Here is a 22,824-nt window from a genome sequence, read left to right as displayed (position 1 = left end):
GGTGGATCCGTGAATTAAACAGATGGTCTAGCTTCATGATCCGTTTCCGTCGGGCCTTTTTGAACAGTCGGAAGAAAAGGAGTTTCCCATAATAAGAGAGGTGTGTTTTCCGTCTGTCAACGGTATGAGCCAGAATATGAATTATATTCCAACTGGTTTAAAAGTTCTTATAGCGAGCAACAAGGAGACGCAGACGCTCTATAATATGTTCTAGAATGAATACCGTAGCATATTAAGTATATTTTGGTGACATGAAAAGCGAGCTCCTTCGGAATATTACAGTACACTGATTAACTAGAAAACCTGTCGCACAAGAAAACAAGCGCATACTTTTTTTGAAAGTAAAAGAACTTCATGCTCTCCACCTGAAACTCAGTACTGGAACTTACCAAACCTACACCACACATCCGGTCGCAATAGTGTGACCAACTTATTTCCAAGAATAAGCTTTTCGATTAGACAGAATTGTCGAGTTAAACGACTCTTATAATGCTCTATCCTATATAAAAAATACCTGATAACGACTATGGGAGACGGAGACCCACTCAGACAACATTTCGCAATAGCGGGAAAGGACAACTGGCTCCTCTGGCACAAATGAACCAAAACTTATGATTAGAATTTAATGATCACGAAAAGTTTATGGGAAAGCGCTTTTTTCATTCGGAACCCACCCTTATCAGCAACCAGTAATTTTCATAATTATAGGCTTGAGGTGGAATGGCAGCGTGAAAACATGTCATTAGCCAGGGATGAAAGACGGAATGATGATGATGAAGCTGGAGCAGCCGGTAGCCTGTGTTTAAATTCTACTGAACAACACGCGTCTTTTATACCGTTTTTCTAGGTGCCGTGGTACGAAGAGATACTGGGCGGAGCTTAGAATCTAACACTTCTGTAGAAATTTGTCGAAGTCAGAACAGTACGATAAGATTTTTGTAATCCCTCAAATTGAATTTTAAAGACGTTGAAGATGACACAGAGGGGTACTGAAATTGTATTTTTTCGAATGTTTGTACAAAATAAGTCAGAACGCGAATTCATCGGACGTTCTATTTTGGCCGAAACTCGCGTTCCTGACACTGGATAAAATCATACAATCAGAAACCCGTCAGAAGAAAATGGAAAATGTGAAGGAGGCATGTATATATACATATAATCAAGAATTGGGAGCGAAAAAATGCTAAGGTTGATTCGTTTCCCGGAAATCCAATTACGGGTAAGAGCAAGGAAAATTTTATTGGAATTGTATACAACCTGGGTGTGCACTTAATTGAATTCTTATAATCCATTTTCATCCCATGATATTAAATATCAGAACCCCCAAAAAAGTACAATTTTATGTGGTTTTCCTTCATCAAAAAAGATTACGGTAGGAAACTGAAAGAGCATGAAAAGCCTAAAAGGATATAGCAGAAAATGTCGTAAGGCAAGGAGGAATAATCCGTTGGTTGATGAGAATGAAGAGCGTTTGATTGAAAAGTGTGATGAAAGTCTTCTGGCTGGTTATTCAAAATTTCTCTCATCTTTTCTTCTAATCTATTTTCATGATATAATAGTGGGAAGAAAATCCTCATCCTAGGCGTTCGGATAAGCTCAGATCAAACGTCTGGGGTTTGAGATAAATCCATATTTCGTCATATCCAAGAAGCGAGAAATGATGTTGACAGTTAATGCAAAATGGATATAACTGATTTTTAAACTCTGTGCTTTGTAAGGGTGTCCAGTATAATTGAAAGTCAATTACACCCACAATATGTCCTTAACAGAAGTGGCTCGAGATTTAGTCCTTGCTTTTTTCAAAATGCGGAAATAAGTTCAAATTTGATCTTCTGTATCTAAGAAAATGGAAACGTCATCATAAGAATTCCAAAATTTTCCAGATTTTGAACAATGCACTTTTATACAGAACATGACTTCTGGCTGCCATTTGTACGAAATGAGAGTGGTTGTTTGAGCTCGGAGGAGATACGTACCACTCTTCGTACCAAGGTACCAAAGGGCAAGTCAAATCCATTTTCATCATCATCACACACTTTCTAGTAGGATGAAAAACTGAAAGATCTTTCTGGCAAAATCCGACTCACATCCTTCCCTCCAACATGCTAAGAAATGAAAGTGGTCGACTACGAGAAGACTCAAGCAAAACAGAATAAGAATAAAATGACGGAAGGAGGTCGCATCTCAAAAATGAGTTTTCTCACGTCACCACGTCTTTTCTTTTCTTTCGGGATCCTCCTCTTGAAATTGGAAATGTTTTGGAAGTAATGCACGGAAACACGTATCCATCTACATCTGTCACGTCGATTTATGTTCTCGGTTACCTGCCGCCAATTTTCTTTTCGTAGTACTCTTTTGCTCTCAAGAAGGTCGAAAGGACAAGCGGAGTGCAGGAAATCTTTCATGGGGAATGATGAATAGCATACAAATTATCGGATTATCCGGTCCTATGACTCTTCTGTTCTCATGTGCAACAATAAAAAAAAGAATAAAGATGGACTGATCCGCCAGCTCGGATTATATCATAACAATATCAGTTATTAAAAGGAGGGAGAGAGAGAGGAGGAGAACATTGAAATTGTGACTATTATCCATAATTTTCAAAGAATCTCTATGTTTTCTCTCCACGAGACACCGGCTTAGGCTAGCGTTCTGTTTTGATGAAGCCATTCCAGCTGAGAGGGATAACAGAGGAACAGTAAGCAGATTTGCAAAAAGATTAAATATAAATTTATAAGTCCACATTTTTGAAAGTCTCAATAGAGGAAATGAATGAGCAAGTTGAAGCTAAAAGGGATTTCCCAGAAACGTGATCATCTGTTCTATAGTTAAACATGTACTTTTAGTTTGAATAAATATTTTTAAATTGAGGGGTGAGATTCTCAACACTTTGTATGCTAATACATACTGTAACACCTGCAATAGAGTGCTCTGTGAAATGTTCAAACTTTTTAATTACACACTTTGGTTTAATCTCTTTTTTTATAAATTTACGATGTTTTTTGAATTTCAAGTTTCACGCAGTTTATTTTATTCACTAGAGCAACATATAAATTTTAGTAAAAAAACTACTCATAAAGCCGAGAAATGTGGAGATAAAGACATATCATAAATTAGTAGATTGTTCAGTGGCAAGTGGTCAACGCTTCTTCCCGTTTTTGACATGTTCTCAGTCCAAACATTTGAATGGAAGAATTGGCATGAGCCACTCGGGTGGACAATGAAGATAGATTTCTTCGGAATCTGTAAAATGTCTTTAACTGATTTTTATCCGCTTCAAATTTCAATAGTGAACATATTCAAAAAATCTAGTTTTTACTATATCCGGTGAACAAGCCTACCTAGCCGAATAGTCTATCTATTACCAGTGACCGTAATCCGCATTGTAATCCTCTTAAAATCAACCGACCCGCTTGTAGGCACTTACACTGGTCAGTCGGTAACTGTTCCGCTAATAGGAAATCATGAACTTGCTTCCAATTTTTCTACTATTCGTACTAGCAATTGCTCAAAAAAAGAAATGTTTTGTAAGCCACAAGAACATTCGAATATCTTGTGGAAAATCTATAGATACAAGGTGAGACTATTTGAAGATGGTGTTAAATGAAAAATAATTCCAGAACGTCGATTACTTTGGAAGAATGCGAATCTGCTTGCATTCGGTATAATACCCAATGTCAAACTATTCAGTATGACTATTATCGTAACATTTGTGAGATTTTTTATGTTCCTTCTCCATTGAAAATGAACGATACAAGTAAGTAGATTAGTAGGTGCTATGTAATGACTATCTTTTTTTCAGCTTCCGAAGAACTTCGAAGACGAGAAGTCGCACTTGGGTAGGAGTTATTTTGATATTTAAGAAAATCTTTTTGTTTTCAGAAATACTGAATGTGCGATAGCTTCGTTACTCCCAACAATTGGAACAACACATTTGATCCCTCAATGGGACTGCTTATCCGAGTTGTCAAACATCAGAATGGCACCTAATATTTCCGAACCCGTTGATCTGATACCGGCACCGTCGCCCACATTTACTGGACAACTTGCCACACCACAAAGACCGAAACCAGTAAGTTGTTTAGTGTTGTTAATGTAACAAATGTGTTAAACATATCAGACGTTTTTTATTGAACAAACAATCAGACTAATTACCTGACGTTTTGCTTTTTTTCTCATTTTTTGAACCATCTTCTGTGTTTTTCCGTTTTCGATTTCTTTCTTCTCCCGGTTGCTCCGGCTGCCCTGATGGTGCAGGGACAGCGGGAAGTTGTGGCAACCCTCGAATTGATGCTGCAATTCTAGAATTGTAGAGGAAACAGAATAATTGATATGTGAGGTCTTGGTTACATTGAGTAGCTGGAATTGAGTTAAGTGCTAGTTAGTAAAAGAGAAGGAGAAAACTAACCAAATTGCTCCATAGAGAGTCCTGAAAACGGCAAACTCATCAGCAATGGGGTCATGAAGTGAAGTGGAAAGCCTGAAAAATCGTCATTTTTCTCAGATTTGAATTGCAAAGGCGTGCTATTATCTACTTCAATTTCTAACCGTTCACATCATTTTTGTCCTTTTTTCGTTTGTTCGTCTTTTACTTTCCAAAACACAACTCGCCTTTCCCAATATTTTACCTCCGAAACGAATTTAATCTGATTTTTTCATACAAACTCCTCCGAAAATCACCCCACATTTTGTCGTAAACAAAAGGGCACATTCGTTCAAAAGGTCTTGAAAACGGAAAACGTCTTGGTTTAGATGTTACTACTCATTGCGTTAGGTCATTGGGTTATTCGATTGACTTCTGACCTGCCAATAACAAGTAGACTTTGATAAAAATATTGAGGTCGCTTTGTAATTGCGTATGAAATATAACAAATGATTTGACTAGTTATAAACAAGTCATATTATATAGTGTGTGGAAAGGAAAAAATTTAGATACTTGGCATCAAATGTTGTTTTCTAATTTTTACATACCCTTTTGAATGAGCAAAAGACCTTTGTGTTCACATTAGCTGGAAGTTGAAACAAAATAATTGTATTATATGAAGTGACAAATGTTGCTTTTTTGTAAATGTAAACGGCAGTATCTCGCCCTTTCTGTCATTTGAAAAAGGTGTAAGCTTAATCACAAAGTTATTCATCATCAAACCCATATTGACATCAAAGAACCGTTTTGATCGGGCAGAATGCCGAACACACAAAAAAGTTACGTCACACGGTTTCTTTCCGAATAGTTTTCCGAAAAAAGCTTATAGTGATAAGACGCCGATTTCCAGGCACTAAGACGATTAATATGATTGTGAAAGTCATGAATTACCTGATGAGGGTGGGTGTTGGAGAATTGGTGGAACTGATCCACCATTGGGAGGCATTTTCTTCGGCGCAACAGGTTTTGGTTCGGCGCGAGGAGGTTCAAGCCCAATCGCTCTGAACGGATTGAGTGGGGTTTGTCCCTCTCCTCCAAATTGTTTTTGAAGCATATTCAGAGCATTTGGACTCTCTCGAGCATGGAGTGCATTTCCCGTCTCTTCAGTCATTTTAGCGTAGAGGCCAAAATTTGAGGCGGCCATAAATAGTGCCTAACAAAAAAAATAGTTAGATGATCATTGCTTAGAGATATTTTCTATACCTTTTGAGCACGGAACCTCTCATCTTTGGCGTTCAATGGAACCGGGCGGATGAGGGCGGGGACAGATGGAGCGCTTGATGGTGGAGTAGGGAGGGTGTCCGGGATGGCCGATGGTTGCATTTTTAGAAAAATTGCAAAATTTTCCTGAAATAGTTTTCATTCATATTCAGGATATAAAAATAAGGAAACTTGGAGGAGATCAATTTGAAATAGTGAGCAACACAATTGGCGGCGCTGAGGAAAAAAGAAAACAAACAAAAATGGGAGTTGCGGTAGAATCAACCGATGACAGTAATCAACAACAACAATTTGATAACACACTACGCAACTTTGCTGTAGAGGTAATCACTTATAAACCGGAGATAAGATTAGGGTCGAACGTTTGACAAAAGTTCAGGTCCTGCCCATTGTTCCAGATTGTCCATTAGGAGAACACTCGAGAATACAAGTGATTGAAGGAGTTGAGGTAAACTGATAAGAAACATTTTAGCGGAAAAGAAAATGGGCGTGTTTTCAGGTAGCTCGCGAGGCAACTATCACCTTTCAAGTGGCGATTCTTGAACAATGTGTTCAAGCGTGTAGAATTAGTACGGTAGGTCTTTCACACACACCGTTTTGCAAAAATCAAGATTAAAAAGTGAAATTGAAAAACTACAATACTTTGATATTTTTTAAAAGAAATTGGGTAAAATGAACTCCAAATTGTTTAAATAATGGCTAGTTATGTAAAAAAAAAGAGATGCGTGGAGTCAGGGGAACTTATATTGGCTACACTTGGAGTAATCGTACGCAATTGTTTCAGTACGCCGATGGATCCCGCCTACCCTTGTTATGTCGGTCAGCACACTTTAATAGGGCATCAAGACAATGTTCTGTATACTCGGATGCAATTAATCCAAATGGATACCTCGAATACAAGCCAAATCAAAATGTGATTTATATAGAGAAAATATGCATACCAGGTGAGTTGAGGAAGAACAACAGTTTTGAGGATTTGAAACAAACAAAAATATGCAACATCAAACTTTTCTGTAATGATAGGGTCACTTCATGTCCTTTTTCAAAAAATGCCGATAATATTGGGGTAGAAGACATTTATCATGACTAAATGGAAAAGGTGATAAATCAAAAAAGCTTTGTATGACAACATAGAGCTCATCAAGGTTGATGGAAGAAACAGATAAAATATGAATAATGGGAGCCTGTCTTTTTCGCAGATACTGTGTTGCCCATGTCTTGTGATGACGTCTTCCGAAGGATTCCACAGCATATACTACTAGGTAAACGGAGAATAGAAAGAACAAAATGAACTATACCAAGTGTTTAAGGACATGCGTCAGAAGTGATTTCCGTTGCAAGTGAGAACGAATGTGTTTTGGAATGTATAAAGGCAAAGGTAATGAACGCTTTCTGAATGAGTTTGAAAATAAGGTGAAATAGCGGGTCACTAAATGACCTTTCTCCCTTCGAGAGTATTGGATACTGTAGAGTCTTCGTAATTCTCACGATTTCAGACAATGCGATCAGTGGCTTGTCACTCTGTACTCCATTATCCAGATTTCTCTTCACTCAACTGCATTCTCAACGTTCACACAAGACACACGAAAAACCAATATTTCACACCAGAGTTAGCCTATAAAGTTGATTATGTGGAACTTGGTTCGTGTGTGACGAATGCAGCATCAGGTAGGAAGTAGAACAACAGTAAACTTATCTAGATGAAAGTTGCATTCCGCAGCAGAATTGTCAGTACTAGGTGCCCCCGAGGTAAGATAGATTAGTTTGGAGATTTTTCTGACCGATAACCATGAACATCGAAACTATCTGTGAAATGTGACATTAATCAAAATGTTCGCACGTTTTCATTCAGTTTTCCCCATGTCAAGCATTTTTCGAAACCCGAGGGTTTTGAAGTTTGTGTCCGAATCAGTAATGGAATGAGATATTAAAAAGGATCATTCAGGGAAACTAGCAAGTCAACCGCTGATCCCTCCTAACCCGTTCAACAAACCGGTTCTGACAGGTACTATTAACCTGATAGATATGTGAATGCTAATAGTTTTTATTGACAGACAACCAACCGGGGGTCGGGTCAGTAACATCTGAATGGAGTGAGTGGACCCATTGTGACGAACAAACCAGCTCTCGGAGCCGCCAGAGAGTTTGCAATGGATGTAATGAAATTATTCAGGTAAATATGAGGTTTTCAGTGTTTGCCTAAATTAAAAACAGAAAATGAAAACAGCAATGAAAATTTTATTTGAAAAAACTCTTGGACTTTAACTGCCAATTGAGAAAGAATGACTGCCATTTCGTGTGAAACTCTCCTTTAAAAGCCTGATACGACCTACTCCCAAATGAATAAAAGAATTAGAATCATTGTGATGGAAATAAATGTAACGAACTTTTTCAAAAGTACTTTTTCAGTTCATGCCATGTTTCTCGGCCAACAACTTCGATGTCGCTCTGCAAAAATTCATTAAAGAGCAACAACAGAAAGAAGTGATCGGTAATTAATGGGGTTTAGGTGTTCTGCATTCAAAATTACATTATGCACTTCTACAAACTTTGTGTTCAGTTCTGTCGGAACATGAAAACCTTTCGAACGTTGTAATTTTATAAGAAAATAAAAACATTTTCAGCAGACGAAGTAGCAAAATCACGTTTAATCGAAGCCGAGAAAAAATTACTACAACAATTGGATGCGAACCCTACCGTTGTTGAATTTCGTATGTTAAAAAGTGAATTATTGCAATGTAAATACTACTTTCCAGCTCAAAAAGTTGCAAGTGCTGCTCAAATTCCAAAAAACTCTGTTGAGTTCTTTGGACCACCACAAGCTCCATCACAACCCGCCCAACCTCTCAACTTAAAGTTTTAACACACAGTTTTAGTGTACAAGATCTTCAATAATTTATTTAATTACTCGCTCTCTTCTCGAATAATGTTATTCCAGTGATCCTTCTTATCATATTTGTAAATAGCGTCTTCTATTTCAATAAACAATTCTTCCCTTTCAAAATCACCTCGTAGTTGCGAAACCAAAACGAAGTCATTATTATTCCTTGTGGTTCTTCCTCAATTTCAACAATCCAATTGTAATGATGTTTTTCATAAAATTGTTTCAAAAAACTTCTCGAATTGCAGTCATATCGATTTTTCCTACTAGCTCTCTTCATCTTTTCTATGTATCGATCCCATATCATAATTCGTGAGAAAGCCGCGCCGCACCATTGTGGCGCGTTGCGTACAATTTCAAATGGACGCGTGGTGCTTCTCTCTTGTTCTTTCGAACAGCCGTTTTTTCTTTTTGTTCACAGTTTTTTCTTCTTTTATAATTTCTTCCCATAAATTTCTTTTGTTATAGGTAATGACAACTCTGGATGAATTTATAATTATTATTATTTGTTCTTCAGATCATAATTCACAACTACATCTTCTTTTTTGGTTCATTTTCTCCAAACCCATTTCTCACAATCATCCATCCAAACAGCGAGAGATGCACTTTTGATGCATAGAGTGTGCCATTTCGAGTTTAGCGGTGTGCATTTGTTTTCTTGTTTTCTCTCGCTGCCTCACATCATCTCTTCTCAATTTCGTGCTCTCTTTCTTGTTGTTCACTTTTCTTCTTTTCTATTTTGTCTACTTAACTCACATTTTCTTTTTTTTTTAACTTTCAGGGTAATAATGGATGATCCTATTCGTGTTCTGCTCGGATTGGAAGCGCGCATCATGCAAGGAACCATCGACCATTTAACTGAAGTCAGCGCAATAAAAACAACTATCATCGATCTCCATAAAACTCTTGTAGGACATCATAAAGAACTCCATGAGAGTAATAAAAGGATCATCAACATTCAAAAAGAGCATATCGATATGCTCACAGCATCCTTGAACTACAGGACCAGCGTTTTGGAGAGACTTCTCGCAGAGCACCCCTACATTTTGCAAGCCTCAGCTGCTTCGTGTGAGTAATTTCAAAAATTGCAAATATTTCCCCATCCTTTTTCACAAAACATTGGGAAGAGAAACATAGAATTAATCAAACAGAATTTGGAAAGTGTTAAGAAAACTCATTTTTGCATTTTATCTCAATTCCTTAAGAGAACTTAAACAAAATGAAGTAGACGCGAGCGTTGATAAAATACAATCTTGACGGAGTTCCATCGAAAATTTAGCTCAAATTCTTGTCAGAAATAAACCGTTTTTTTTTCGTTCAAAAATTTATCAGAAGTTTGAGGCTAAGCGATGTGGTTAGGCGGTGTGTTGTAGATCTTTTTAATGACAGATGAACAGAAATTTGCTGATTATATAATCTTTAGTTGCATATCTTTATCTGAAGACAGGAAGCTAATGTCCGACAGTCTCTGTTCTCATCCTCTAGAAATATCAATTGTCTACCTTCCTCTATTTTTTCCCTATCTCGCAGACTATGAAAACTTCAAAATTTAGCTTACTACTTGTCTCATCCAAAATGATGTTCCATTTTGTGATGTTTCACGATGCCTTTTTGGTTATTTTCGGTACAAATGTCAGAATCAGCCTCTAAATATAAATTTTTTGTATTCCAGATGGATGAATTGATAACATTGAGTGTAATATTTGGTTATGACGTGCAATACTTCATCTACCAATTTTTCACTTGTTTATAAAATATTCATATTTTCAGCGTCCGCAGCTCCGCAAGCAGCTACCGTTGTGATTCCGGAGCAAACTGGTGGTGGACACAATTATCGACTCCGCCCACGCAAGAATAAGGCAGCGAAGGAAGAATGCGAAAAAGCTGCTAAGAAATCAAGATTCACTTGAAGAAAGAAAGGTATATGTTAATCTAACCAGGTTTCACAAATTTGGTTGATTGACATTTCTTTCTCTTCTTGCTGTTTCTGTTTTTTATGTGACTTGTTCTTACGTAAAAATAAAACAGTGTTGTTATCCTTTTATTTAAAACTTGTAGTACTTGTGTACTGTTTGAAATCAGTAAAATATCATATTTTCATTATATTTCATTCGTAATTAACCATCTTGAACATCATTATATTTATTTTAGAGTAGTGATGGAAGGCCAATCTGCAATTCTTCAAGAGAGTGCACAGCATTAAAGGAAAATCTGTGTTTCCTGTTACATTTAATCTTCAGTTCTCGAGAAGCAGCACATAACCAACTTTGCCCAAGAAGTGAAAGTAAAACAATTGGTAAGAAACATCCATGAAAAAATCGAACAACATCAACGACGCGTTGCTAAAAGCAAAAAGCTATTTGAGCGGTGAGAACGACGGGACTGAGTGCTTCTGTTGCTCCGTTTAGATAATTATGATCTTTCAATACCATCGCTACAGAATTCAGTTACAATGATTTTGAAGTTAACCGTTTCGTACAATTTTGATCTTAAAAGTTAACTTCCAGCTGTGCTTTTTAAATATTCGTAAAATATTAATGGCCAAAGTTTGCGTCCTACTATTAGATATAAATGGTCACCGATGTCTTTAAAGCTAATATCGTTTTGTTCTTGGAGTCCACCACTAACAAAATCAGTTTTTTTAAATCTTAAACAATACTATATTTCCGTCGTAAAGCTTACAATTTCAATTTCGTTTGTGTCCAAGCTTTCAATGACATCTTTGTGCCGAAAACCCATAATAATTAATCTAAGTTATGTTTCATCACAATCTGCCATTTCACACTACTTGTTCAGAAAAAAAATATTGCGAAATTGTTTTCGATTATGCCAGATGTTGTTCTGATGTTTGTTCAATAGAGCGCAAATGTAGTTTTGCCAGAGTGTTGAGTGTGTCGACTTTGTACACTTAAAATTGATTTTCTCTCTGAATTCATCAGATATCTTTCAAGTTTTCTTGTGTTTTTTTTTTGCAAAAAGTAAAATATACTTTCATGTAGCTTAAAAATATATGATGTCATATAAAAAATCAATTTTTATTTGTCTTCGCTCTGTTTTCTTCGTCATTGTGTGAGTCGCTGAATTTTTAAACGAAGTTTTCGGAGTATACTTTTCGGAGAAAAAAGTAGTCCCTGGTTAAAGATTTATCAAAATGGTAATACTATGCACACATCTTTTCATATTTCTATTTGTCGAAAAAGTTAATCTGTTGCTCTAGGTCACTATTTAATTTCAGAAGTCAACAACAAACTCGCATTATGTCGGGTAGTGGTCCACCGATGAACTTTCCGCATCCAGATACTTCATCGTCACACAGCCAGAATATTGATATGGATACAATGGAGAATAGACACGACAATATTACTGGAAGAACGCAACAAACGTCACATATGTTTCAAAATCAGACTGGACAAACGGCCCAAGCATCTCAGAACTATTTGCCACAATTTCACACAAGAACCACATATACGTATGATTCTGATCCATTTTTCCGTCCATCAAACGCAGGGAATTCTTCTTCGACAAGTAATGCATGTATCCAGAAAAGTGAGTTAACTTTTTGATGATATGTGAAGACCAATAGAAATATTTTTAGCTGAGGAGTACGCCGATTTTCTCATGGAACATAGTCAGATGGACGTGGTAGAAGAAAGACAAGGTGAGATGCGTGTAGTGTTTAGATAGTCTTTTTTTTTAATGACAAGTAAATAGTAAATAACAATAAAATAATCATCATTTTTACAGAATTGGAAGTGTGCGACTGTGGAGGATGTAACAACGATTGCGACCTTTTCGGTGAAGATATGATTGAAGAAACAGTGAAAGAGGAGAAGCCATGCAAAAAGGCACAGAAAAGAAAAATGAGAGAAGATACACAGTCGGATGGAACAGACGCAAAGAAAAAACATTTGAACTAATTGAAAAATGTTTATGATTGGGATCTTCTTTTGCTAATTATTTTCTGAAATCTTTACATTCCGGTTAGAAAAAACTTCGGAAATTTTCTTATTTGAAGTTATTTTTTACGTATAAATTGATTCTTGTAGTTATGTTCCTCAATTGTGTTTAAAGAACACTGATAGCATTTATTTCAGAAGGAAATTTACTTGTGTTTTGCCTCCCGACAACAAATATTTGTTTTCTTCCCTGATATCATTTTGTCTCCTCTTCCTTTGACGGACAATCCACCTAGCTTCTCTTAAAAATACGTTAATTTGCCTATTCCCGCTCCTTCTCCCCTAGCCTTTTCAATGTAAATCAGACGGTTGCGAAAGCGGGCGGCGTGCTGAAGGAGCTCGATTCTGGTCTCGACCACCACCTTTTTTCTCATTTTTCAGGAACTGCCCACATTCTGACAGGGAGCCGGACAAAGTCCACACGCGTTTCACATATAGAAATAAAGTCGACAAGATTCCATATGATATGAAAATTGAAATGCTAAACAAGAAAGTTTCTATCAATTGTAATGCTGACACAAAACAATGAAAGAGATTTTTGAAACCCATCATCTATAACTTTGGTAGCTCAAGAATCAGCCGTTTGTCTCGTAATAGATAGATTGCTCACTTCTGTGTGTATTAATAAAAACAGTTTTGTAGTGGATTTTTCCTAATTGTTGAGAATTGCACGAGATTTCACAGATTTTAGAAAAATTTCTACGGTTTTCATCATTGTAGCTCAATTTTTTCTTGATGCAGCAGTGTAGATTTTCTTTATCTCACTCAAAACACGCGTATTTATTTTCCAAGATTTTATCGTGATGCAACTGAACTTCAACCCTTAATCATAGCAAAATCTATTTCATCACCAGGCTATGATTTTCGATGTTCGATGCGTCGTATGTATATTTTGTCGCTCTTTATCAGTGGAGCGCACTTTTGGTGAGTTATAACAAGATTTTTTTGGAAGAATTGAACTGAATGTTCCCTCTTTTTGTTTTCCAATAAAGTGTACTTCTTCTTGCTTTCTATTTCACTTTTCGTCTCTGTGTTTCTTATAGTCTTATTCTCGCACCTTCGTTTTGTGCATTCACCTTCATGTGATCATACGCTTCTGTTGTTTCCCGTTTCTAATCTAAAATATAGAATATAATTTTTCAAAATGAAAAGGTTTTAGGGTAGAGATGGATTAACCAACTAAACTCGTTTATGAGAATGCAATTTTCGCCCTGATTCTCGCGTATCAAACCGTGTCGCGTCCCTAGCTCAATCATATTACACTAGTGGCATGACTCATAGGGACACGGTCATCAACATTATCATCCCCTCTCGCCCTTTCTCACCTTGAACCCTCACTTTTTTCCTTTTGTCGTTACCGCGAGCGGTCGCTCCTGGCAGAGCTCCCTAAATACATTTGTAACCCTTGACAGTTGACTAGCCATGAAATAATTGAATAACTTGTTAATGTTGTCTAACTAGCACACCATTCAAAAGTCTACAAAGCGCTTTCCAGATTCCGGGAGTGACAAACAGTATTGCCAAGCTCTTGATCGATATTAACACCAAAAAAGGGTTTATTATGTAGATTTCCATGAACAAAGCTGCTCTTTGGTTATTCCCCATAGATTTTCGTTTTCCGTTATTCTCTACTTGTATTTTGGGGGAAAATCAATCCCTCTTCTGTTGTCTTTAGTTTTGAAAAAGAAAGTAAACGATTGTAGAGTTGTTTCGACGATTCAAAGAAACAAAAATTCTTTCCGTCGCTCCGTTCGTGCTCCGCTGTTCTATCTTCACTTTTTAAGCGTTTTCTTCAAATCTCGACTTTCAGGATAGTTATGAATCAAGATATCGGACTCAATGGAGTTCTTCTCGAACAAATTAGGCTTCTCGAAGAATGCGTTGAGCTCTTGATGCGAGGGGTTACCCAGCATGAAGTGTTCACCGATATTCTCAAACAAAACATGGATATCCTAACAAGAACCTCTGAACAGAAAGACAAACAGTTGGAGGCTCAAAAGAAAGAAATCGAAGGCCTGATGACGATTTCTGGTCTCAAAGACGAAATTATGGATTCACAGAGAGAATTGATCGAATACCTCAAGAAAAGCTAGATCACAGAGAATAAGGATATCTCCGGTCAGACGGTTGCTTCATGTGAGTTGTTTATTTTAACAGCGGGTGATCTTTGGATCTCTTTTTTTCTAAACCATTGTAACATATGGGTATTAAACAGAAAAAATGTGGATTATGAAACAAAGTTTATCTCGCCTATCATTGAAGTTCCTGGCTCCTCATCTTCTTCAGAGCTTTTATAACTTCTCAATCAGCTCAACTGAAATTTTGTTGGCGAATTAAATTGGCAAATGAATATTCTGCTGTTTGTTGCGTTTATCAACTCTTTACATGTATTATTCCAGCGTCTACCGTTTCACAGCCAGCCACCATTGATGTCGAGGAACACATTTATGGCGGAATCAAATATCGCCTTCGTAAGCGCAAGGAAGAGTCTCCAAAGAAGGCAGGCGCTGCCAAGAAGCAAAAATCCAATTGAATACAAGAAAAGCAATGATGATCAAGACGGTTTCATGTTCTTCTGTTAATTCTCATGATCTTTGGTTTTCATTTCTTTTCTACTGATCTGTTTTTGCGTGAAAATAAATCCCTGTTGTGTTTAAATTGTTTTTTTCCAATTGTACAACTGTCCAAATACAGTAATCAATTATATTTTTGATTTCTTTTACTTTATAATTCTCTGCTTTTTTAACCGTTATTTTTCATTTTCCAGCACGTTCTGCGACTCAAATCGGATCCCTCGAAATTATTTGTCTTTCTTAAGGCTCAATCATACATATGGGAATTGCTGGAGAGGTTTCGAAATCTTGAGCTTACTTTTGGAAAGAAAAGGTAATGAAAGTCAAGTTATTTTTAGAACTCTGATTAAATAAACTGTGCAGTTTATATTGTGACTTGTATGCTTTTTCAGTTGTTTTTCACCTCTATTTATGACTGAAACTGTTTAGATTATTTATTTCAGGAAAGAAATGAGTGAAGGAAGCAAACTTACTCCGAACGATATAGTTGTTCTCGAGTTGTGCAAGATCCTCGACAAAACCGGTGATTTTCTCAGACAAACAAACGCCAGAAACGAGATATTGATGAGTTTGTTCGAACCAAGCGACGATTTCAAAAAAGAATGCTCGGAAATGAAAGAAAAATACATGGATGAGGCAAAGAAATTTGAAGAATTGCTTGCAAGGATGAATGCTGCTCCAGAAGTAGACCGCAGTCATGCTTCAGGTATGTTATTTCCGTTTATGATGAACAGCAATGATTTGTTTTAAGTATTGGACAAAAACAGTTAGAAATATTGGGCTTGAATCATAATTCATTTGGCCTTTCATTGAGTTTTCTGACTTCTGATGTTCTTTAGAAAGTAATTGAATCAAAATGACGCAACTAAAATTCTGTTGGTGAATGAACATGCCTGGATTGTTCGGCATATCCGAAACGACGATATCAAACAGTAATTGTAAAAAACATGTCAATTTGGTCTTACATTGAAGATTTTGATTGTAAAAATTTATAAAATGTTTATTGATTTTAACCAAGGTTTGTATTATTACAGCGTCTGTTGCTCCCCAACTTGCAATTGCCATGGACCAGGAGCCAGTTCAGGATGAAATCGAAATTCCTGTTCACAAGGGTGAAGAAGAGGTGTCAAAGAAGGAAGGAACTTCTGAGAAAGACAGAAATGAACCGTTGGTTTAACCAGCTATTTAAACTCTGTTTTTTTTAACAGCGTCGTCTCTTTGCGATTTCACTCCCTTCGATACAATTTGTATCATGTAAAAATAAATTTGTGTCTTGTTGCTCTTAGTTGTTTTTATTAGTCAAACTGTTTCAACACAAAGTCGATACTGTATTCGAAAAAGTACCAAAGATTCAAAACATTGCAATCCTCTACAACAGTCTTCAATAAAACTGTCATAAATTCCAATTGTTTTATATTTGTTTCAATTTGAAAAATCGATGTGGTTTGATACATGTTTGACATGCATACTATATGTCTTCGGCCTTCGTCTTTCTTTTTTTTCATAGCCGTCTCTCACGCTCCAAAGTTTTTTTTTCTTTTTCTCTGCAATTTGAGAAAAACAAAACATCATCAATTCACTAGAACCAAATTCCATTCTAACTAATCAGTAATTCCCATGTTCTCTTCTCTTCATTCATCTTCTTTCCTACTCATTTTCTTTATGTAAATAGTGTTGTCTCATGCGCGAACAAAATCACTATAAAGATATGCGTATGCATACACTCTCAAGTTGTGATACGCATTGAAATTCTGTGGAACATGAGAATGCCGAAACTTCTAAACACAAACACATAAGAATGGGCGCTCGACTCCATTTCAAAAAGTTTTGAGAAGATAAAATAGACCTTCTTGATCATTTTTATATTCCCACTGAGAATTTAAATTAAAGAAAAGAAGAATTATTTCATCTCTCTCCCTTTAACTTTTGGAAACTGCTTCTCCATACGTCACTCATTAGCCGCCAAAAATCACGTTCTCCCAAAACATGAGACTTTTCGGCTCATTGTCCTTTCTTTTGTTTCCATGTAAAATTTTACTAAGGAACCAATTCTTTCCGACTTCCGCTACACTTTTGAAACACTTTATTTTTCCTTTTTTCTTTTAGATTTTTTTTTTGTGAAGACTTTTTGTGTGACGATGTGTTTATTGAACTTGGATTCAAAAAGATCCATCAATCTTTTGAAAATGAAATGAAAAGAGAAAAACTGAAAGAGAGATGAAATTCATCAAATGCACATTAAAAGAGAAATACGAAATATCTGTCAGATATATTTTTTTAAAATTATTTTTACTACGTCGTTCAGTTTCTACTGCACTAAATGTGAATGTTTCTAACCTTTCACACTTTGAGTCCTGACTGATGATAACACTATGTGTTTAACATCAACAAAATGAAAGAACTGAGTGTGAGTGGTCACTCTTCTTCTCTGCTTTCATTTTGTTACCTAGCGTTACTCCAACAAACCACATTCTTTCTTTTCGCTTATAAACTCGTTTCAATCTTGTAGAATGCACGCTGTCCTTTGCATATCCAGACATATTGCCCAGCTGTAAATCTATGTGAGAGAAACGTAATTCATTTTCTAATCTAAAACTCTAATTTTTTCTAGACGGGACCTTTTGGCTACCGTAACCCTCCGTTTATCAAAAACTTATGGTAGATCATTTGGCAGAATAGCATGCATATGTCAACACTGAACCACTTCTCATGTTTTCAAAGTTTTTAATTATAATTCTTGTTTTTGAATACTAACAAAATATAAAATTCTTGTTTTGAAAACACTCAAGTGTCTAGGTTCTCGCAGAATACGAAAACTTCGACTACTATCAAGAAGAAAATGTGCGATTCTTAGGTATTATTACCTGTTTCGTAATCCTTGTGAGCACCACACCTCGTTTTCTCATACGGCTCCTCCTCAGCTTGCTCTCGTACATACGTACATGCACATATATAAAAAGAAATGAGCTGCCTGAGCTCTTACCCTTTTCTCTCGTCTTCACTCGCATCACTCACACACGGGTTAATGAATTTTTGGCACTAAACATGTGCTATGTCATCTTACCCCTCTTTTCTTCTCCTCCTGTGTCTAATTAGGTAGCCGCGCTTCAAAATATTTCCATTTTTACGGTCACTATGAAAAGTGCATGGAGGTCTTAGTCACTTGGGCATTAGCGTAAAATACTTATGTTTTTTAAGTGAAGGGGTCGCTTACACTTCTTCCTTTGGTTGAGTCTCCTGAAAAGCAAACAATGATTCTTCTCTATTTTTCTGGCGCCGCCATTTTTGGCCGCGAACTGTCTAGTGAGTCAGCGGAAAGTAGCCTCCCACTCATATTGCGTTTCCTCCTTTTTCTGAAACTGTTCACTTTCAGTTAGAAGTGTAAACTGTCTTGGCTTCGCTTCTTGAATTTCTTTTTTATTTATAGAACGTCTGTTTTTCTGATCATTATCTAAAAATTATAACCCACAATATATTTTCCAGTTTTACATAATGACGTGATTATCAAAAAACAGGAAATTATTATTTTTGTTTTTTTAGTATAGTACTTTTGGGCACCAATCTATTTCCTTAAAGCATTGCTCTTGGAATTAATCGTATACGTTAATAATCTAATTTCCGATTGAGAATCAAGAAAAAAAACTAGAGTATATAATGCTAACATGCCATTTTCCTATTTTCTTATTTTCTCACATGGGACTAGCTGAGTAGGGAATTTTTGATGAGTTGCATTTCTTCTCTTGATTCCAAGCTCTTTATGTTCAAATTTGTCTTTTCAGTACAAGAAAGTCTCTCTTTCATTCTTTGATTCGTTTTTAAAATTAGTTTGATTTGCATAGGATTGAGTGTCCTCCCGTCGTTCCTTATTTCGCTCTAAAATTGAATATGGATCTTGCATTTCCTTCATTTCGGATGCATGCTCTTCTCACTATAATTGGTCTTGGGCTACACCCCCCTACATTCTCCCCCATTAAAATCACACTTCTCATCTTTTCCTTTTCCCCCAAAAGAGTCGCATTCGGTTTCTTTTTAAAAATGAGCCATGGGCGCGCACACTCTCAACAGCAGACACAAGATGGCCAGTTAGTTTATCCAATTTCAACACTCACTCTCAATTAAAATTTTCATTTCATCCTAGGAGAAGGGGGAACCCTACCGCCGCCACCACGTCCGTTTTCCTTTTTCTTCATCGTTTCTCTTTTCTGAAGCGCCTCCTTCCTTCCTCTGTTTTCTTCATTGGTGTACTCTCAGGCACAACCCAATTTCGACATTACAATCTTTCTGTGGAAAAATAAGAAGACGAAGAAAAACAAAAGGAGAAGCACAACGAACGTTACTAAAATGACCGATGGACCTCCATTGATGCTCAATCGAGCGTTCTTTGAGAGAAAGGAAAACTTCCTCAAGATTCTTCAATTGGTGAGTTATTACAAGAAAATGTTCAGTATAACCTGGAATAATATTATTCCGGAGATAAAAAGGGGTCTTGTGATGTTTTGCAATTTTCATTGATGGAGCAGTTTCATTCGGAAAAGAAAAAAAACTTACACAAGTTTTAATAAATTACTAAAAAAATCTGTTTTCTTTTCAGATCTTCGGTTTCATCAACATCTTCACAAACTACTGGTGCTACCCAAACCCCCATTTCTTATATTGTGGAGAGAGGTAAATAATTTCTGAATCAAAACTGTATTTTTATTCTCTCTACAGGTACTTCACGTCCTCCCAAGTGTTCCAACTAGTCGTTTTCAATGGATTCTGCCTGTTTCTCACACTTTCTATGATTCTTGCCAACATCGCTGGGGCATATGATGCGTTTTACAAAACAAACCCATATTTATTGGTGAGTTACTAAATTAAGAACATTATCAGAATATACATTTCTTTCAGGAGAGGTACTTGGTCTTCCTACAGACTTTTCTTTATACCGTTGCCTGCATTACTTTGATAGTGGACTATGAAAACAGCCCCTACGCAAAAGCTTTTACAGTTCCTTTGGTACGTTGTAGAAAATAATTATTTGCTAGAATACTGAACCGTTTACCTTTTTAAGATCTCAACTTCATTCACTCTTCTTGCCTACGTCATCGATACCACAATGCAATGCCGTCGCAAGAATCCACTTGGCCACTGATTCAGCTCTTCATTTTCTTCATTTCCGTACCAATTTTCTTGCCCTCGGGGTACTTGAACGCCATTTTCATTTTGTAAAAACTCTTTGAATTTCTCCAAAAATCTCCAAACATAATTACCGTTGTGATTGTTTCAAAACTTCCCATGATCAAAATGTAATATATTTATTTATTTATTTATCATATTCATATTATTAAAAAAAGTTAATTGAGAACGAATACAATGTGAAGTTTTCGGGATAGAAGTGTTCAGGACATCGGGACAAACATATTTTAATAAGGAATGAGATTCAGTGGTTTGATGATAAGATGGGATCTAATTAGTGTTGATGCAACATTCAATTTCATTTTGTTCAGACAAAACTTGCAGAAACAGCAAGAAGGGGGTTCCATGAAGAAACGGATACGGTAGTTTGAATTTTTCAGCTAAGGGTGGGTAAGAAAAACAAAGAGAGGTAAAGTATTCACGAGATTACTGTAGTTGTGATAGCCGTTTCACTGGGTCCCAATTTTACGACGGTGTCCACTCCAGCCGTACTTGAGCTATTTGTACCTTCATCTGAAATTCATGGCATATATGCAAAAGTAGACAGAGAAGTGGAAAATTGAAAGAGGACAATGAAGTGAACTAGTTGAACAGAATATTTAATGAAATTAAAATATAATTTGGTAGATGCAAAGAATGAATTGTTCTAAATTAACTTAATCGTACTGTGTTTGAAATAAGAAGTTTGTGGGCTGCCCAGATTAATCCCCGCCCTACAAACCTGAATTTTCAGACTTTTCCCTGTGCTTATGATTGTGATTCTCCTCGTCACAACAATTCTGATCTGAAAATCAACTTTCTAACTATTTTTCGTACATTCGAGGGCATACCTATAAGAATAGGCATATTTCTACGACGTATAGCTGAACCACCCCCTAAACCTCCTTGTGATGCAGATGGTTCAAGTACAGCAGCATGACGACGAGCTTGTAATCGGATCTGCAAGAACACAGAGTTAACCTTTGTATGAGAACATTGTAAAAGTAAAATGTGCCACCTGTTCAACGGGTAGAACTCGTCTCCTTCGTTTTGGCAGTTTGTCTCGTGCCTGATTGTGAGAATAAAACATGGCGAAGTTGGAGACAATAACCTGGAAAAGATTTTTTTTACTTAGTTTCACTGTTGGAAAATCATACTGGAACTGGTAGAGCAATAGTGAGTACTCCCATAACTGCACACAAGGATCCCACTAATCTTCCAAATGACGTATGTGGTGTCATATCTCCGTATCCTACTGTAGTCATTGTACATATTGCCCACCATAATCCAAGCGGGATAGATTGGAATTGGTTGTTTGGATTCGCTTCCATTTTTTCTGCGTAATACACCAACGCCGCAAAAATGACGATTCCAAGAATCAGAAAAAAGACGAGGAGTATTAGTTCTTTTGCACTTGCACGGAACGTGTGAATCAGAATTTGTAATCCTTGATGATGTTGTGTTAATTTGAAAAGCCGGAAGATACGAATCATCGATAAAAACTCCACCACATCCTTTGGTTCATCTTCAACAACTCGAACCATCATTGCATCGGCATAGAACGAGAGTGTTGCGACCAAATCAATCATGTTCAGAGGACTTTTGAAAAACCGGACTTTGGACGGACAGAAAATGAAACGGATGATGAGTTCCAATGTAAACCAAATGTTACATAACATTTCGATTTGACCAAAAATTGGGAGTGGTTCCGTTGAAATTCGTTCAATCGATGGTTGGATCATTCCTCCTCTAAAATTGTATAGTTTTGAATAGAAACTTTCTTCGAAAACTCACGGCATAGTGATATTTTGTCCGGTAAGGATTGGAAGCCGGAAGCTTTGATGAGTTTTGAGACAGAAGGAGAAAATTGAGATAAATATGAAGAGTACTGAGATGCCAGCAATAAGTTTAGCGGCTTGTGAGCTGTATGGTTCATCAAACAATGACCAGACTTGGGGCTTCAACTTCATCCAGCGCGTACGTTTTCCCTGAAAACAACAGAAATTGAAGTATTTTACAAAAAATATATAACTCACCTGAAAATAATCCTCTTCCCATCCAAACTTTTTCATGGTGTCTTGCTCGCGGAGTTGTGGATCATCCTCGTGGTCGGCATCCATGCGGTCCAAAACGGCGAGGGTCTCTTGGGTGTCTCTGAAAACAAAACTTCTTGAAACTGAAAACTGTAAAACTCTCACTTGGCATGAAGAAGCTGCATCCAACAACAAGGTTCTGTATCCGAAGCGTCTAGTCCCCAATACTGAAGTTCTTCTTCAAACAAGGGACCACAAACGTCGGTTGGGTAATGCAATTTTCCTGTTCGGTAGTAATTCAAAATCTGAAAACTGAAAGCATTTGAATTTGCTGGAAATATTGTATACCATGGAGAAAACTGCTGGATGTCGGTCAAAGAAATACTCGTTGAGAAGTGGATCGAAATTTGCAAGGGATGGGGTTAATCTTAAAAAAAAGGTGTTCAGCTTACTACTGTAATTAATATGTGTTTAACCTGCTTAGTCGTGTGGCAGGAATCTTTTTGAGAGTGGCTTGATAAGTTTCGTGACGAACACCTCCGACGTTCAACACAATCCTCTCATCCATAGAAATGCCTGA

General features: G+C 36.8%; 9 protein-coding genes across 9 annotated transcripts; 7 read left to right on the top strand and 2 right to left on the bottom strand.

Annotated features, from left to right (window-relative positions):
• Positions 1–3,464: 3,464 nt before the first annotated feature.
• GCK72_023637 (uncharacterized protein) lies at positions 3,465–4,099 on the top strand (the record flags this gene model as incomplete). The annotated part of the gene is made up of 4 exons (XM_053735485.1): positions 3,465–3,577; positions 3,621–3,757; positions 3,803–3,839; positions 3,883–4,099. The coding sequence occupies 4 exons, from the start codon at positions 3,465–3,467 to the stop codon at positions 4,097–4,099; spliced, it is 504 nt and encodes a 167-aa protein (XP_053579051.1).
• Positions 4,100–4,147: 48 nt separating this feature from the next.
• On the bottom strand, positions 4,148–5,746 carry GCK72_023636 (uncharacterized protein; the record flags this gene model as incomplete). Its single annotated transcript, XM_003109572.2, has 4 exons — positions 4,148–4,359; positions 4,409–4,480; positions 5,315–5,576; positions 5,627–5,746. 4 exons carry the CDS (start codon positions 5,744–5,746, stop codon positions 4,148–4,150), a joined length of 666 nt encoding a protein of 221 aa, XP_003109620.2.
• Positions 5,747–5,886: 140 nt separating this feature from the next.
• On the top strand, positions 5,887–8,507 carry GCK72_023635 (uncharacterized protein; the record flags this gene model as incomplete). The annotated part of the gene is made up of 8 exons (XM_053735484.1): positions 5,887–5,967; positions 6,024–6,092; positions 6,144–6,218; positions 6,429–6,588; positions 6,955–7,022; positions 7,141–7,312; positions 8,269–8,355; positions 8,401–8,507. The coding sequence occupies 8 exons, from the start codon at positions 5,887–5,889 to the stop codon at positions 8,505–8,507; spliced, it is 819 nt and encodes a 272-aa protein (XP_053579050.1).
• Positions 8,508–9,313: 806 nt separating this feature from the next.
• GCK72_023634 (uncharacterized protein) lies at positions 9,314–10,435 on the top strand (the record flags this gene model as incomplete). The annotated part of the gene is made up of 2 exons (XM_003109716.2): positions 9,314–9,593; positions 10,296–10,435. 2 exons carry the CDS (start codon positions 9,314–9,316, stop codon positions 10,433–10,435), a joined length of 420 nt encoding a protein of 139 aa, XP_003109764.2.
• Positions 10,436–11,782: 1,347 nt separating this feature from the next.
• On the top strand, positions 11,783–12,442 carry GCK72_023633 (uncharacterized protein; the record flags this gene model as incomplete). Its single annotated transcript, XM_003109731.2, has 3 exons — positions 11,783–12,071; positions 12,121–12,183; positions 12,270–12,442. The coding sequence occupies 3 exons, from the start codon at positions 11,783–11,785 to the stop codon at positions 12,440–12,442; spliced, it is 525 nt and encodes a 174-aa protein (XP_003109779.2).
• A 1,856-nt stretch (positions 12,443–14,298) lies between these two features.
• On the top strand, positions 14,299–14,574 carry GCK72_023632 (uncharacterized protein; the record flags this gene model as incomplete). The annotated part of the gene is made up of 1 exon (XM_053735483.1): positions 14,299–14,574. One exon carries the CDS (start codon positions 14,299–14,301, stop codon positions 14,572–14,574), a length of 276 nt encoding a protein of 91 aa, XP_053579049.1.
• Positions 14,575–15,504: 930 nt separating this feature from the next.
• On the top strand, positions 15,505–16,231 carry GCK72_023631 (uncharacterized protein; the record flags this gene model as incomplete). The annotated part of the gene is made up of 2 exons (XM_003109536.2): positions 15,505–15,760; positions 16,089–16,231. The coding sequence occupies 2 exons, from the start codon at positions 15,505–15,507 to the stop codon at positions 16,229–16,231; spliced, it is 399 nt and encodes a 132-aa protein (XP_003109584.1).
• A 3,164-nt stretch (positions 16,232–19,395) lies between these two features.
• GCK72_023630 (uncharacterized protein) lies at positions 19,396–20,188 on the top strand (the record flags this gene model as incomplete). The annotated part of the gene is made up of 5 exons (XM_003109639.2): positions 19,396–19,473; positions 19,646–19,719; positions 19,765–19,897; positions 19,945–20,052; positions 20,108–20,188. 5 exons carry the CDS (start codon positions 19,396–19,398, stop codon positions 20,186–20,188), a joined length of 474 nt encoding a protein of 157 aa, XP_003109687.2.
• Positions 20,189–20,650: 462 nt separating this feature from the next.
• GCK72_023629 (uncharacterized protein) lies at positions 20,651–22,812 on the bottom strand (the record flags this gene model as incomplete). The annotated part of the gene is made up of 10 exons (XM_053735482.1): positions 20,651–20,745; positions 20,954–21,016; positions 21,063–21,171; positions 21,230–21,322; positions 21,369–21,960; positions 22,006–22,199; positions 22,248–22,365; positions 22,410–22,549; positions 22,593–22,671; positions 22,721–22,812. 10 exons carry the CDS (start codon positions 22,810–22,812, stop codon positions 20,651–20,653), a joined length of 1,575 nt encoding a protein of 524 aa, XP_053579048.1.
• Between the last annotated feature and the right edge of the window lie 12 nt (positions 22,813–22,824).

Source organism: Caenorhabditis remanei, chromosome X (assembly GCF_010183535.1).
Source record: "Caenorhabditis remanei strain PX506 chromosome X, whole genome shotgun sequence".
Taxonomy (NCBI): Eukaryota; Metazoa; Nematoda; class Chromadorea; order Rhabditida; family Rhabditidae; genus Caenorhabditis; species Caenorhabditis remanei.
This window is presented reverse-complemented; position numbering and strand designations above follow the sequence as displayed.